The sequence below is a fragment of the Phyllobates terribilis genome, unplaced genomic scaffold (genome assembly GCF_046119375.1).
Source record: "Phyllobates terribilis strain yellow unplaced genomic scaffold, ASM4611937v1 Scaffold_11__3_contigs__length_659146591, whole genome shotgun sequence".
Classification (NCBI taxonomy): Eukaryota; Metazoa; Chordata; class Amphibia; order Anura; family Dendrobatidae; genus Phyllobates; species Phyllobates terribilis.
The window spans coordinates 55,524,869-55,538,943 of NW_027362771.1; the positions used below are offsets into that span (position 1 = coordinate 55,524,869).

Consider the following 14,075-nt stretch of genomic DNA (forward strand, 5'->3'; position numbering starts at 1 on the left):
ATGTCTAAGATATATATTATAGACTGATTTATAATGTTTTTGTGTGGATGAAGATTGCAGTGTTTCAGTAATGTATTCCTCTGAAGTATGGAAAAGAAAGCATTGGGGGAAAATATAGCTAGAGGTCTTTCTAGGTTAATAAAATAAACGTAGGCAGTGACCCAGATGCTGTGTTGTAACAGATGATCAATGCTGCAAAGACAGGCTTGGTCAATCCAAATTGGGTTTTAACCTCCTTTTTTATTTGGGTTTAAAAAAAAATATTTCTTTAACAAATTAGTGTGTTATAGCAGCTCAATGGAATTATTTAGCAAGTGTCTGGATTCCCTAGACATATAAATTACCCAAAACCAGACTAACTAGAGCCTTAAAATGTATTTCTGTATGTAAAACAGTACAAAAAAAGTCCAGCGTTCCCTCTCTTGTTAAATCCGATCCATTATTGGCAGGCCTTCATCATCTACTTATATCGTAGTATTCCTATAGTCTAATTATCCTTTAATCAGTATATTTTCCATTTAATAAAGCATATAATTTAAAAATTGTGGCTAAATTTGTGGTATAACTAATGATGGATGTGGTAATAAGGGGAACTGCTTGTAAGTCAATGGATGGTCATGGCGGATCTCACACATTATTGATGGAGTTGGTAAAAATTGCAGAGAGCTGTGCTCTTCAGCTAAAACTATGTATTGACAATATATTTATTATTGCTGGTAGACATACCTCCACAAATGTGCCGAATACAACGGGATAGTCCCAATTTTGGGGATCTGTTCGGAGTGGTCTGGGATATGTCCTGATGTCAAGTGTAACTGCGCCATCAAAAAGATGGAGTAGGGAGTTGTCAGATTACTGCTCGGAACCTGCTAGGTAGACTGAAGAATCAGCAAGGACCATCAGTTCACACGACTGGCAGCAAAGTCATAGAGGAGCAGCGATGTCAAGGCTCACAGCAAAGATGGATGCTTATGTGGGGGCATTAGACTGTATGGGGACCACTGTGCTGGATTCATACTGTGGTGAATTTAAACTATGTGGTTATAATTTGGGGGGCACTCTGGGGTTTTATTGTGTTGGGGGAAGTAATGTAGGGGTGTTATAATGTGTGTGGGAGGATTATGGACATCATAATGGATGTGGGGTCAATAATGGTACAATACTATATTGGGGGCTATGATACTGTGTTGGGGCAGTGTGGAAGCATTATACTGTGTGGTGGTGCTGTGGGACATTATACTGTAAGTTGGGGGTGATGTAGAGACATACTCTTTTGGGGGCCACTGTGAGCTTCATACTGTGTGTGTGGGCCACTGTGGGGGTATCATAGTGTGAATGGTGTCACTGTGGGGAATTATCCTGTCTGTAGGGGGGGTTGTACTTTGAGAGCCATAAAAAGATTATCTTGTGGGAACACTAATTGGCATCACATGGAGGAATATTTTTCACGCATTTAAAGAACTGTGCAATGTTAGGGAAATGGCTTTGCGTAAAATAAAAATTGCTGTATATGTCTATTTCCTAACTTTCAAAGTTGGGAGCTATGCTATTAGATAAAATGTAAAATTGCTCAGATGTTAATGCATTTTGTTTTCTCTAATCCAGTTCATCCATCACAGGAGCCAGGCTGGTTAGAAGGGACGCTCAATGGAAAGACTGGACTTATCCCTGAGAATTATGTGGAATTCCTATAGCTTTATGTTCTTCCAGCAATCCTCCGCTTTACATGGTATCCATGACAACAGCTGATGGTGTTGAAGATTATCTCTCTATGCCTCCACAGGGTGAAGGACTTTTCACTACCTGTTGCAGCAGAATGTGTGTGTGTTTAAAATGATTTATGGAGGTGAAATGTATCCAGAAGTGCAAGCATTATGTGTAATCTTAGCAAGGGACCATTTTCTGTTTACCGTCATTGTGTTGTTTTAACTCACTGTACTCTGTAACCACTAGAAATCACAATGCGTATACTCTTCTGTCTGGCCTCAACCAAGGATTATATTGCAGGCCACTTGGGCAACTTTATTGGACATTTCTAATGTGTTTTTATAAATGCAAAATCAAACAGAACTTGAGTGCAGACTTTAATGCGACCTCACTTAAATCAGTTTTAAAATGATATAAGGCTATGTGCCCACGATGCAGAAATGCTCCTGAGCGTTTCTGCATCTCCCTGGCAGAAAAAACGCATGCGGATTGTACATGCGGATTGTACATGCGGATTGTACATGCGTTTTCCTGCCAGGGACATGCGGATGTGAAGCGTTCTTCACTTGCATTTCCGCATGCGGGTTGACAAGAGCTTTCCAAGCGATTTTAGCATCACTTGGAAAGTGCTTGACAACTTGGTCACACTATATAAATCCATGCCGGTTGCATGCAAAGAATGATAAAAAAATAAATATGTACTTACCTTCTGATGGCCACAGGTGTCCTTGTCTCAGCTTGCCGGCAGCTCGCAGTAGACTAAAGGACCTGCCGACGCCAGTGGTCGCATGACCCATCACATGACTAAATGACATCACCGCAGGTCCTTTAGTCTACCGCGAGCTGCTGGCAAGCCAAAACAAGGACACCGGGGGCCATCAGAAGGTAGGTATAATGTATATTTTTTATTTTATTCTTTTTTTTACAGGTACTATGGTACCCAGGTCCGGAGGAGAGTCTCCTTTTCTCAAAACCCGGGTACCATCCGCACATTGAAACGCATGGATTCTGCATCTGCACATGCAGTGATGCGGATTCCGTGCGGTCCAATGCAAGTCAATGGCGACGAAAACGCCGCAATTCCACAAAATAATTGGTAGTGCTGCAGATTTTTCCGCAATGATAATCTGCAACGGAAATTTCCGCAGCATGTGCACAGCACATGCAGATTATCATTGGGGAACATGGCAGGCCTTCTACCAAGCGTTTTTTAAGCGTTTCTGCAGCGGAATTGCCGCTGCGGAAACGCTTAAAAAAATGCATAGTGAGCACACGGCCTGAGAGGGAAATGTGTAAGGAGGAGCTTGATGTAACAAGAAGATATGACATTGCTCATTTGCTTTACCTATGCAGCTATAGCGTCTTCCATTATTAACAGTCAAGTGCCGCCATCTGGCTCTACTGAAAAACCAACAGCCGGTAAACCTGCTGTTGCTTAAAGACCACCCAAGGGGTACATAAGTGTTACAGAAAGCCAATCAAGAAATAAAATCAGGAAACAAATATTGATTTTAGCGTCTTATCCTTACATGTACAAGGAGTAGGTTGCCTGTACATGCATTAATTGGAAATTGTTCAATTTGCTGCAGTTTTACCCCCTAGATGTTGTAGTCATTAGCGAGTGCTGCATCTTAGTAGTTAGACTGGGTGCTTAGGGGTTGTCGTGGCATATGAGGACCAATTGAAGACCCTTATGTCTGCCATCATTGTACTTTCATTCATAGAAGACCGTTCATTTCGCAATACACTGCAATACAGAAGTATTGCAATGCATTATACCTGCACTCAAGTCATCACTGTTTCAGGCTTTCCATAGGGAGACATTTTAAAACATTTGGAACCACTCTGAAGCACATACAAAAATTGGATCTCTCCCCCTTTTCCAATATTTTTAATGAAAAAAAATCTAGAGATTAAAAAAATGATATAATAGTATTGCATCTCTGGAAAAGACTGAACTTTTAGAAATGTACCAATATTTAGCTTGCACACCGCTCCATCAACCATAAAATACAAAAATTATGGGTCTCAGAATGGCGACACAAACCAGTTTGTTTTTTTATTTAGTTTTTATTTTTTACAAGCTTTAAACATCAAAACACAATATGAATTTAGTATTGAACTTGTCCATAGAGTAAACTTAAAATGCCATTTTTAATGCACAGAGAATTGTAGTGAATTTTATCCATTCCATCTTCGCGAAAAATGTGTGGGTTGAAATGTCCCTCAAGTGACTCTGTTGATGGAAACATAAATAAGTTAATGCTCTTGAAAGACCAAGGCATAAAAACTAAAGTAAAAGAAATTACCACTATAGGAAGCAATTAAAGAGGTTGTGTGACCTGCCGGATTGCAATACCTAACACAGCCCATGGACAAGAGTGGACCTTTTTCTAAAATTAAGCATGTTTTCCTTATCCCATAAAACCTCTTTACAAAACTTGATTATGTGTACCACAATTATTCTATGGTCACCACATGCATAATGTTTTATGTGCTGTTAATGTTGACAAGCCCCCCTTTAACACAATTGTTCTATGTGGAGCATCATATTTCAACTTCTCTTTTAATTTTTTTTTTTAACTATAAATTAAAAAACAAATTGGACTTCCATGAATATAGTAAACTATACCTGGTAGACATATTAAAGATATTAAAATGAATAAACACCTAATTTCCTAGCAAGTAATAAGAAGGCTATTAAAGGCTAATGAAATGCAAGTCCTGCCTTGCCCCATGCAGGGTAAATGAACTCGCTAGATGAGGAATCTTTTTGACCAAGGGACATTGTAATTTTTCAGATAATCTATATGTTCATCTCTATGTTCATTCCAACATATGTCCTGGAAATGGTATGTTAATGCCTAAAAATGTATGAAACCTAAGTGCGTTTTTTAGGTTGTTGGAGCTCTTTCATTGCACTGCAGATATGGCTGTGTTTCTCTTCTATTGTCTGTTACTCTTTGTATTGTCAAGTTTGGAGTACTTGGGTTTATAAATTGCTGTATATTTTATTTTGCGAATATAACATTGTAAATAGAAAGTTATGTCAAGTGGTGTAAGGTAAAAAAGTTTTATATTTGATATTTCTTGTGCACTGACTCAGCTCACTGGGATGTTGTCCACTTTTCAAAATGTTTTTCTAACCAGAGTTGCTGTAAGGTTGAAATATTAAGAGATACGTTAGAGCCATGCTTTACTTGTTGATGACAGTGATGCCACCTGATTTTATAAATTATTTTTGTACTATGAGTCAATTTCACTGGATTGCCCTGTAAAAATATTCATACTCAACTTGCACATTGCCTGTTCATGGCTGAGGTTGGCTGATGCTTCGGTGTATTCGATCCTTATAATGATAGGTTGCATTCTTCTAGATTTTTCTTAAGCTCTGAAATCACTGCCTTAAGTTTGTGCCATGCTTTGCCTCAAAGCAGTTAGTAGTTCATTGGGAACTCATGGGCTGCTCTCTAATTAATTCAGATTAATAAATTGCACTATAGTGCATCCAAAAATCCTTCTTTATTTTTTCTCTCCTTACCACACTTTTAGTATTGGTATGTAAATGAAAAATGGCGATCCCAGCATCTTTAGGTAGCAAGATCTTCCTCCTCCCAGTGCGAGTCACCTCAAAATAACTGAACATAGGGTAGCCCAAGCAGCTACATTTTATCCCAAGTAACGCCCCATGAAGAAGCCGTCAAGCGAAACCCAAGGTCAGGCAAGGACTGGATGCCTTCTTATTGATTTTATAGTCTATGAGCTTGTATTCAACTTGATTTTGTGATAATCTATCACCAGGTTTCTGCCACCTAATCTGAGAGCAGCATAATGTAGAGACAGAGACACTGATTTCAGCAATGTATCACTTACTGGGCTGCTTAGTGTAGTTTTTATAAAATCACTGTTTTATCATCTGGAGATGATCATTAAAGACCAAGTAAATATGATGGCTAGTAGTCAAGCATATTCATTAGCTATATATAACCGCACCCCACCACTGATTAGCTGCTTTTTGCCTATGCACAGTGTACACAAAAGCAATCAGTGGTGTGAGCGGGATTATACAGAGCTCAACATTCAGAAAACTTCTAGATCATCAGATAAAAGAGTGATTGTATCAAAATGACAGCTAGCATCTCAGTAAGTGTTACATCCTTGGAATTAGTGTGTCTGCTCCAACATTATTCTGTTCTCAGATGTGATAGCAAAAACCTGGTGATAGATTCTCTTTATTCAAAATAAGGCTTTTTTTTTTTTTTTTAAAGTGTACCTGGCAGGGCTGCCCTATGATTGGTTATCTTTTGAGGTGACTCACATCGGAAGAAGTACGATCTTGCTTGCTAAAGCTGCTGGTACCCCTATTTTCCATCTACATACTGATACTGTAAGTGTAGTGGGGAGAGACAATGCAGGAGGATTTTTGGATGCGATGAAAATATCATTGATGCTATAAAGTGTAAGTTACTTGTCTGAATATATTTGGATATAGAAGGAATTGGACTGCTTTCCTGACCTTTGATCTGCACTGATCTTTTTTTATCCTTATAATAGAGGTGTGCAATTTTTGCTCTCCAATTCACTTGCCAAACAGATCAACTGTCTTAACTGTGTAGCAGATCATTGATCTATTACACATCAATGGCTACTAGCAATACTTCAATGTCCATGTCACTATTAAAAGCATGGCTATAATTAAGATCTATTAGCTCCTCATGTGCACAACATTAGCAGAATAATTTTCAAGTTTTTTATGTGGTCAGCTGGATTGCATGTCCTTTAGAATGTTTGACCATGATTTTATTATTGCCTAGAAATAAGTAGATATTTTAATACATGCAGCATACCAAATCTAAATAAAATGCACGCCTGAATAAATAAAATGTTCACCAATTATCTAGTTATTGTACTGTCTATTCTGCTTGAGTGGTGCTGTAACTCTACGTTGCATCATTTAGATTTGCTTTAATCCAGCGTCTGCTTAGTTGTCATGTACACACATTAATCGCAGTAACTAATGGCCCTGTAACTCTTAGCAGATGTACTAAAGACTTTTTTTTGTCTCTCCAGAGCCTCCCTTTTATCATCCTCCTCCTTTTCCTTATGTCCGTTGGTTTTCTAGTCTGTATTACACTGTATAATTTGCTCTGTGATAACTAAGTAAAGCTCAATCATTGTAAAATAAAAGGTTATGCAATATTCTAATATACTGTGTTAATTTATAGTCAAGATCTCTGCATAAGGGGTCTTCGGAAAAGTCTTTAGTCACTTTACGTGAAATGCAGACTTCTGAATCCTGACCGTCTGCGAAACTCAAACAGTCAAGATTCACTGGTATTATCCGGTGAGGGCAGTTGGTCACATGAGCGCAAGTATGCGATTTACATACATGTGGTCATGTGCTGACTAGACATGCTCGGTTACTCTCAATTCACTTGTATTGATAGAAGCTGGGCACGTCTAATCAGAATGTGCCTTGAGTTTGCATACTTGAAATCACATGAGCATTGCGCACTGTCAGGATTCAGAAGTTTGCAGACTTTTATCACCATACCTGACAACCCCGATTTATCTCACATAATATTACCTGAACTGATGCACTGCACAAATTGCTTAGCCTATAGAACTAGATCAGCCCGAGGATGTAGACCTGTTTCCTTACAGGGGTTGTTCGGTCTTCTGATAAAAGTCTGCAGTCACTCTAAATGACTAGAGACTTCTGAATCTTGATGGCGTGCATTGCGTACGCTATCAAGATTCACCGGTATTGCCCAGTGAGAGTGAGTGGTGACATAACCTCAAGTATGCGATTTGTATATTTCCATCCATATTATATATTTATGCAAGTGAATGAAGAGAAGTCTAGCTGGCGCGTGATCGCATGTACGTATATAAATTGCATACTTGCGGTCACATGACCACCTTCGCTCACTGGGCAATATTGTTGATTCCAGATAGCATACCCACCATGCACCATCAGAGTTCAGAAGCTTGCAGTCACATAGTGACTGCAGACTTTTATCAGAAGACCAGACATCCCCCTTTAAGGAAATAGGTTTACATCCGGGGCTGATCTAGAGTTTGTAAAAGCTTAGCAATTTGTGCAGTACATCAGTTTAGGCACCCCTAAGTGAGATGAATACAGAAGCATCACAAATCTCTCTGCTGACCTGACTGTAAGTGATATTTGAAAGTTGCACAGCCTTTAATTAGATATGGTTACACATTTCGACAGAGCAACCCGTTTTAACATTGCTTGTCTGATGGTCACTCTATAACTCCACATCTGCATTATGAGTTCCTTCATGAACGATAACTTCGACAGAAACCAGCAGCGACTGACAGACCTCATTGACTTCTATATTCTGGCATAGTGTATGCATAGCATGCTGTGCTATTGCTTCCATCAAATATGAAGGAGTCTGTGAAGCATCTGACCCCGAAGACATTCAGGCATTCCAGCACAAATGTTTTCTAGTGATATCAAGTTTTTCACTGAAGAGTTAATTTATTATTGTGGCCTTGTATGTGATGTTACCAAACATTTCTGATATATTATAGTTGTGGTGTTTATATAGATGCTTTGAACCAACATATACCGTGGGGAAAATAAGTATTTGATTCTCTGCCGATTTTGCAAATTTTCCCAACTATAAAGAATGGAGAGGTCTGTCATTTTTATTGTAGGTACACTTCAACTGTGAAAGACAGAATCTTGAAAAAAAATCCAGAAAATCACCTTGTATGATTTTCACATAATTAACTTGCATTTTTTTTTGCATGGAATAAGTACAGAAGCCATTGTTTGCAATTACAGAGGTCAGACGTTTCCTGTAGTTCTTTACAAAGTTTGCACACACTGCAGCAGGGATTTTGGCCCACTCCTCCATACAAATCTTCTCCAGATCTTTCAGGTTTTGGGGCTGTCTCTGGGCAACACTGTGTTTCAGCTTCCTCCAAAGATTTTCTATTGGGTTCAGGTCTGGAGACTGGCTAGGCCACTCCAGGACCTTGAAAGGCTTCTTACGGAGCCACTCCTTAGTTGCCCTGGCTGTGTGTTTCGGGTCATTGTCATACTGGAAGACCCAGCCACGACCCATCTTCAATGCTCTTACTGAGGGAAGGAGGTTATTAGCCAAAATCTCACGATACATGACCCCATCCATCCTCCTTTCAATACGGTGCAGTCGTCCTATCCCCTTTGCAGAAAAGCACTCCCAAAAGTATGATGTTGCTTCACGGTTGGGACGGTGGTTTTGGGGTTGTACTCCTTCTTCCAAACACGGCGAGTGAACTTGATACCAAAAAGTTCTATTTGGGTCTCATCTGACCACATGACCTTCTCCAATGCCTCCTCTGGATCATCCCGATGGTCATTGGTGAACTTCAAACGGGCCTGGACATTTGCTGGCGTGAGCAGGGGGACCCATCTTCAATGCTCTTACTGAGGGAAGGAGGTTATTAGCCAAAATCTCACGATACATGACCCCATCCATCCTCCTTTCAATACGGTGCAGTCGTCCTATCCCCTTTGCAGAAAAGCACTCCCAAAAGTATGATGTTGCTTCACGGTTGGGACGGTGGTTTTGGGGTTGTACTCCTTCTTCCAAACACGGCGAGTGAACTTGATACCAAAAAGTTCTATTTGGGTCTCATCTGACCACATGACCTTCTCCAATGCCTCCTCTGGATCATCCCGATGGTCATTGGTGAACTTCAAACGGGCCCGGACATTTGCTGGCGTGAGCAGGGGGACTTTGTGTGCCCTGCAGGATTTTAATCCATGTCAGCATAGTGTGCTTTCTTCAGGTCATTGACCAGGTCCTCCCGTGTAGTTCTGGACTGATTCCCGAACTTTGTCAGAATCATGCTTACCCCACGAAGGGAGACCTTCATGGAGCCCCAAACCGAGGAAGATAGAGAAACACAAGATGACTGTCAATTTTCTAATAATTGTGCCAACAGTTGTTTCCTTCTCACCAAGCTGCATGCCTATTGTTCTGTAGCCCATTCAAGATTTGTGCAGGTCTACAATTTTGTCCCTGGTGTCCTTAGACAGCTCTTTGGTCTTGGCCATGGTGGAGAGGTTGGGGTGTGATTGATTCAGTGTGTGGACAGTTGTCTTTTATACGGGTTGCGAGTTCAAACAGATGCAATTAATACAGGTAATGAGTGCAGAGTAGGAGAACTTCTTAAAGAAATATCAACAGGCCTGTGAGAGCCAGAATTCTTGTTGGTTAGTAGGTGATCAAATACTTATTTCATGCAATAAAATGCAATTTAATTATTTAAAAATCATACAATGATTTTCTGGATTTTATTTTTAGATTCTGTCTCTCACAGGTGAAGTGTACCTACAATAAAAATTACAGACCTCTCCATTTGTAGGTGGGAAAACTTGCAAAATTGTCAGTGTATCAAATACTTATTTTCTCCACTGTATATTATGCAAGTAGTGCATGTAAGAAGACTGGAAAAAACACAAGAAACAACATATGTGTTTTATAATACTGATAAACACCATGATGCATGATTTTTTGCACATATAGTAGCTTATATTTAAATGTCCAAAATATAAGATTTCTTTTTATTCGCAGTTCACATTAGATAATGCAAACTGCCATTATATGGATATCCTAGAAAGCTATTACTGATATATGTTCCTGTTGTGTCAAATTACTAGTAATAGGTGGACATGTGAATAGGTGGATGATATGAATTCTACCTGACTTAAAAAAAGCAAAAAAAACAAACGTGATGAAGTATGATCTGCAATATATATTTCTAGATTCGGAGTGGCGTCTGTTAACTCTTACAGTTCACAACAGCAAATTGACTTGTGCCATATTGCAAGGCATTAAGCTCTGTGTTTCCCAGATGACGACTTTCACGGCTTCTCTATCCGAAATGTCAGCATATTGTTCTACTCTGGGCACACGTCTGATATATATTGCTGAAATTAATGCTATGGGATCACAGTGTAGTTTTCCCTTTCTGTAGTTCACATGTAACATTTCATGATCTTCCGCCAAAGTTTGTTTATTCATAGACCATTAATATATGTTTGTGTTAGTGACTATTGGTTCTCATGCTATGTATTGATTGATAACCTGGTTTAGAAAGACCTGGTTTGGGGAAATAGATGTATTGGGTAGATTTCCTATATTACATTTGTGAAAATTAATTTCTTGTGGGAACAATCACTTTCAAGATCTTTGGTTTACAAACATTTTGTGATTTTTACAATACATCTCCAAATAAACAGACAATATGTATAATCTGATTTTCTGTGAACCATTCATTGTTCTACAATATGGTGTCATCATGTTCCCCAATATCTGTATTCTTTTATACTGTGCCTTGTTATTAGCACTGGCTGAAAATGTTAACATTTTTGACAAGAGTAAACCAGGTTATTTGTTGCTTATTTACAGATTTTATTACAGTGACCATTTTTCGTGTTTAGAATTATATCTTGAGTTTTTCCTGTACATCCAGCTTACTATTACAACCCCTGGCAAAAATTATGGAATCACCGGGCTCGGAAGATGTTCATTCAGTTGTTTAATGTTGTTGAAAAAAAGCAGATCACAGACATGGCACAAAACTAAAGTCATTTCAAATGGCAACTTTAGGGCTTTAAGAAACACTAAAAGAAATCAAGATTAAAAATGTGGTACTCAGTAAGGGTAATTTTTTTCAGACCAAGCAGAGGGAAAAAATGATGGAATCACTCAATTCTGAGGAAAAAAATATGGAATCACCCTGTAAATTTTCATTTCCAAAACTAACACCTGCATCAAATTAGATCTGCTCGTTAGTCTGCATCTAAAAAGGAGTGACAACACCTTGGAGAGCTGTTGCACCAAGTGGACTGACATGAATCATGGCTCCAACACGAGAGATGTCAATTGAAACAAAGGAGAGGATTATCAAACTCTTAAAAGAAGGTAAATCATCACGTAATGGTGCAAAAGATGTTGGCTGTTGACAGTCAGCTGTGTCTAAAATCTGGACTAAATACAAACTACATGGGAAGGTTGTTAAAGGCAAACATACTGGTGGACCAATGAAGACATCAAAGCATCAAGACCAGAAACTTAAAGCAATATGTCTCCAAAACAGGAAATGCACAGCAAAACAAATGAGGAACGAATGGGAGGAAACTGGAGTCAATGTCTGTGACCGAACTGTAAGAAAGGAAATGGGATTTACATACAGAAAAGCTAAACATAAGCCATCATTAACACCTAAACAGAAAAAAACAAGGTTACAATGGGCTAAGGAAAAGCAATCGTGGACTGTGGATGACTGGATAAAAGTCATATTCAGTAATGAATCGCGAATCTGCATTGGGCAAGGTGATGATGCTGGAACTTTTGTTTGGTGCGTTCCAATGAGATTTATAAAGATGACTGCATGAAGAGAACATGCAAATGTCCACAGTCATTGATGATATGGGGCTGCATGTCAGGTAAAGGCACTGGGGAGATGGCTGTCATTACATCTTCAATAAATGCCCAAGTTTACATTGATATTTTAGACAGTTTTCTTATCCCATCAATTGAAAGGATGTTTGGGGATGATGACATCATTTTTCAAGATGATAATGCATCCTGCCACAGAGCAAAAACTGTGAAAACATTCATTGAAAGAAGACACATAAGGTCAATGTCATGGCCTGCAAATAGCCCAGATCTCAATCCAATTGAAAATCTTTGGTGGAAGTTGAAGAAAATGGTTAATGACAAGGCCCCAACCTGCAAAGCTGATCTGGCAACAGCAATCAGAGAACATTGGAGCCAGATTGATGAAGAGTACTGTTTGTCACTCATTAAGTCCATGCCTCAGAGACTGCAAGCTGTTCTTAAAGCCAGAGGTAGTGCAACAAAATACTAGTGATGTATTGGAGTGTTCTTTTGTGTTTGTTTTTCATGATTCCATAATTTTTTCCTCAGAATTGAGTGATTCCATAATTTTTCCCTCTGCTTGGTCTGAAAAAAATTCCCTTTACTGAGTACCACATTTTTAATCTTGATTTCTTTTAGTGTTTCTTAAAGCCCTAAAGTTGCAATTTGAAATGACTTTAGTTTTCTGTCATGTCTGTGATCTGCTTTTTTTCAACATTAAACAACTAAATGAACATCCTCCGAGCCCGGTGATTCCATAATTTTTGCCAGGGGTTGTACATGAAACTAAGGGTGAACTAGGAATAATACAATTTACAGTTACTGCTATTTATACCCCGTATGCAAGTACAACAAATGTCCCTTCATCAATCCCGCATGTCCCATTATTATTACTATCTCCAACTCTGACAGCAGCCTTGCATTCTCTATCTTCTTTTTCCTCTTTCTCACTTTGATTATGCTTCTAACATAGGGAAAGGGATAAAATTGGTCTCCATTTACAGTGCCTTGAGAAAGTATTCATACCCCCTGAACTTTTCCACAGTTACATTTACATTCAGAAACTTAAATGTATTTTATTGGGATTTTATTATGTGATATACCAACACAAAGTAGCAAGCATTTGTGAAATGTAAAGGTATCTAGGGGTAATATTTCTCCTTGCGGAGAGTGACGTGTTAAGCATGTCAGGTGAGGAGACTTTTAAAACCCCAATGCTCCTCTGGGAAATATGCAAATTGTCTCTTTAAAGAGGAAGAGGACTAGAACTCTAGTGCCACCTACAGGTAGTAACAATCCTAGAAGTCAATAATGACCCTTTAACGAGCCTTATCACATGACTTAGGATAAAAAGCCAAGACCAGAAATCAATTTGCAGACACTGTGTTTCGGGGTACTGTCCATCATCAGTGGAAGTGTAAAAGGAAATGATGCATGGTTTTCTAGTTATTTTAAAAATATAAATCTGAAAATTGTGATGTACCTTTATATTCAGCCCCCTGTAGTCTGCAACCCCAAAATGAAATTGAGTGATCAATTGCCTTCAGAAGTCACATAATTAGTAAATTGAGTCCACTTGTGTGTAATTTATTCACAGTATAACTACAGCTTTATTATGAGAGCCTCAGACGTTTGTTTCAGAACATTAGACATCAAACAGCATCATGAAAACCAAGGAACACACAAATACAATACAAATACAAAATAAAAGCTCAAGCTCTGAACATTTCACGGATCACTGTTCAATCCGTCATCAAAAAATGGAGGGAGTATAGCATAACTGCAAACCTATCAAGACATTGCCGTCTATCTAAACTGACATCCGAAGCAAGGAGGGCACCAAGAGGCCCATGGTAGCTCTGGAGGAGCTGCAGAGATCCAAAGCTCAGGTAGGAGAATCTGTCCACAGGACAACTATTAGCAAGACATAAGTTTTGTTTGCAGTTTTCAAAAAGCCAT

The 14,075-nt window shown here is 38.9% G+C and overlaps 1 protein-coding gene across 3 annotated transcripts in view; it reads left to right on the forward strand.

Moving 5' to 3' along the window:
* Positions 1 to 6,603, forward strand: part of ARHGAP26 (Rho GTPase activating protein 26) — a 608,729-nt gene extending 602,126 nt beyond the window's left edge. For all 3 annotated transcript variants that reach the window (XM_073651266.1, XM_073651268.1, XM_073651267.1), the window contains one exon: positions 1,606 to 6,603. In XM_073651266.1, the coding sequence (XP_073507367.1) occupies positions 1,606 to 1,694 (89 nt within the window). In that variant the 3' untranslated portion in view covers positions 1,695 to 6,603. The remainder of the gene's footprint in view (positions 1 to 1,605) is intronic.
* Positions 6,604 to 14,075: the final 7,472 nt, after the last annotated feature.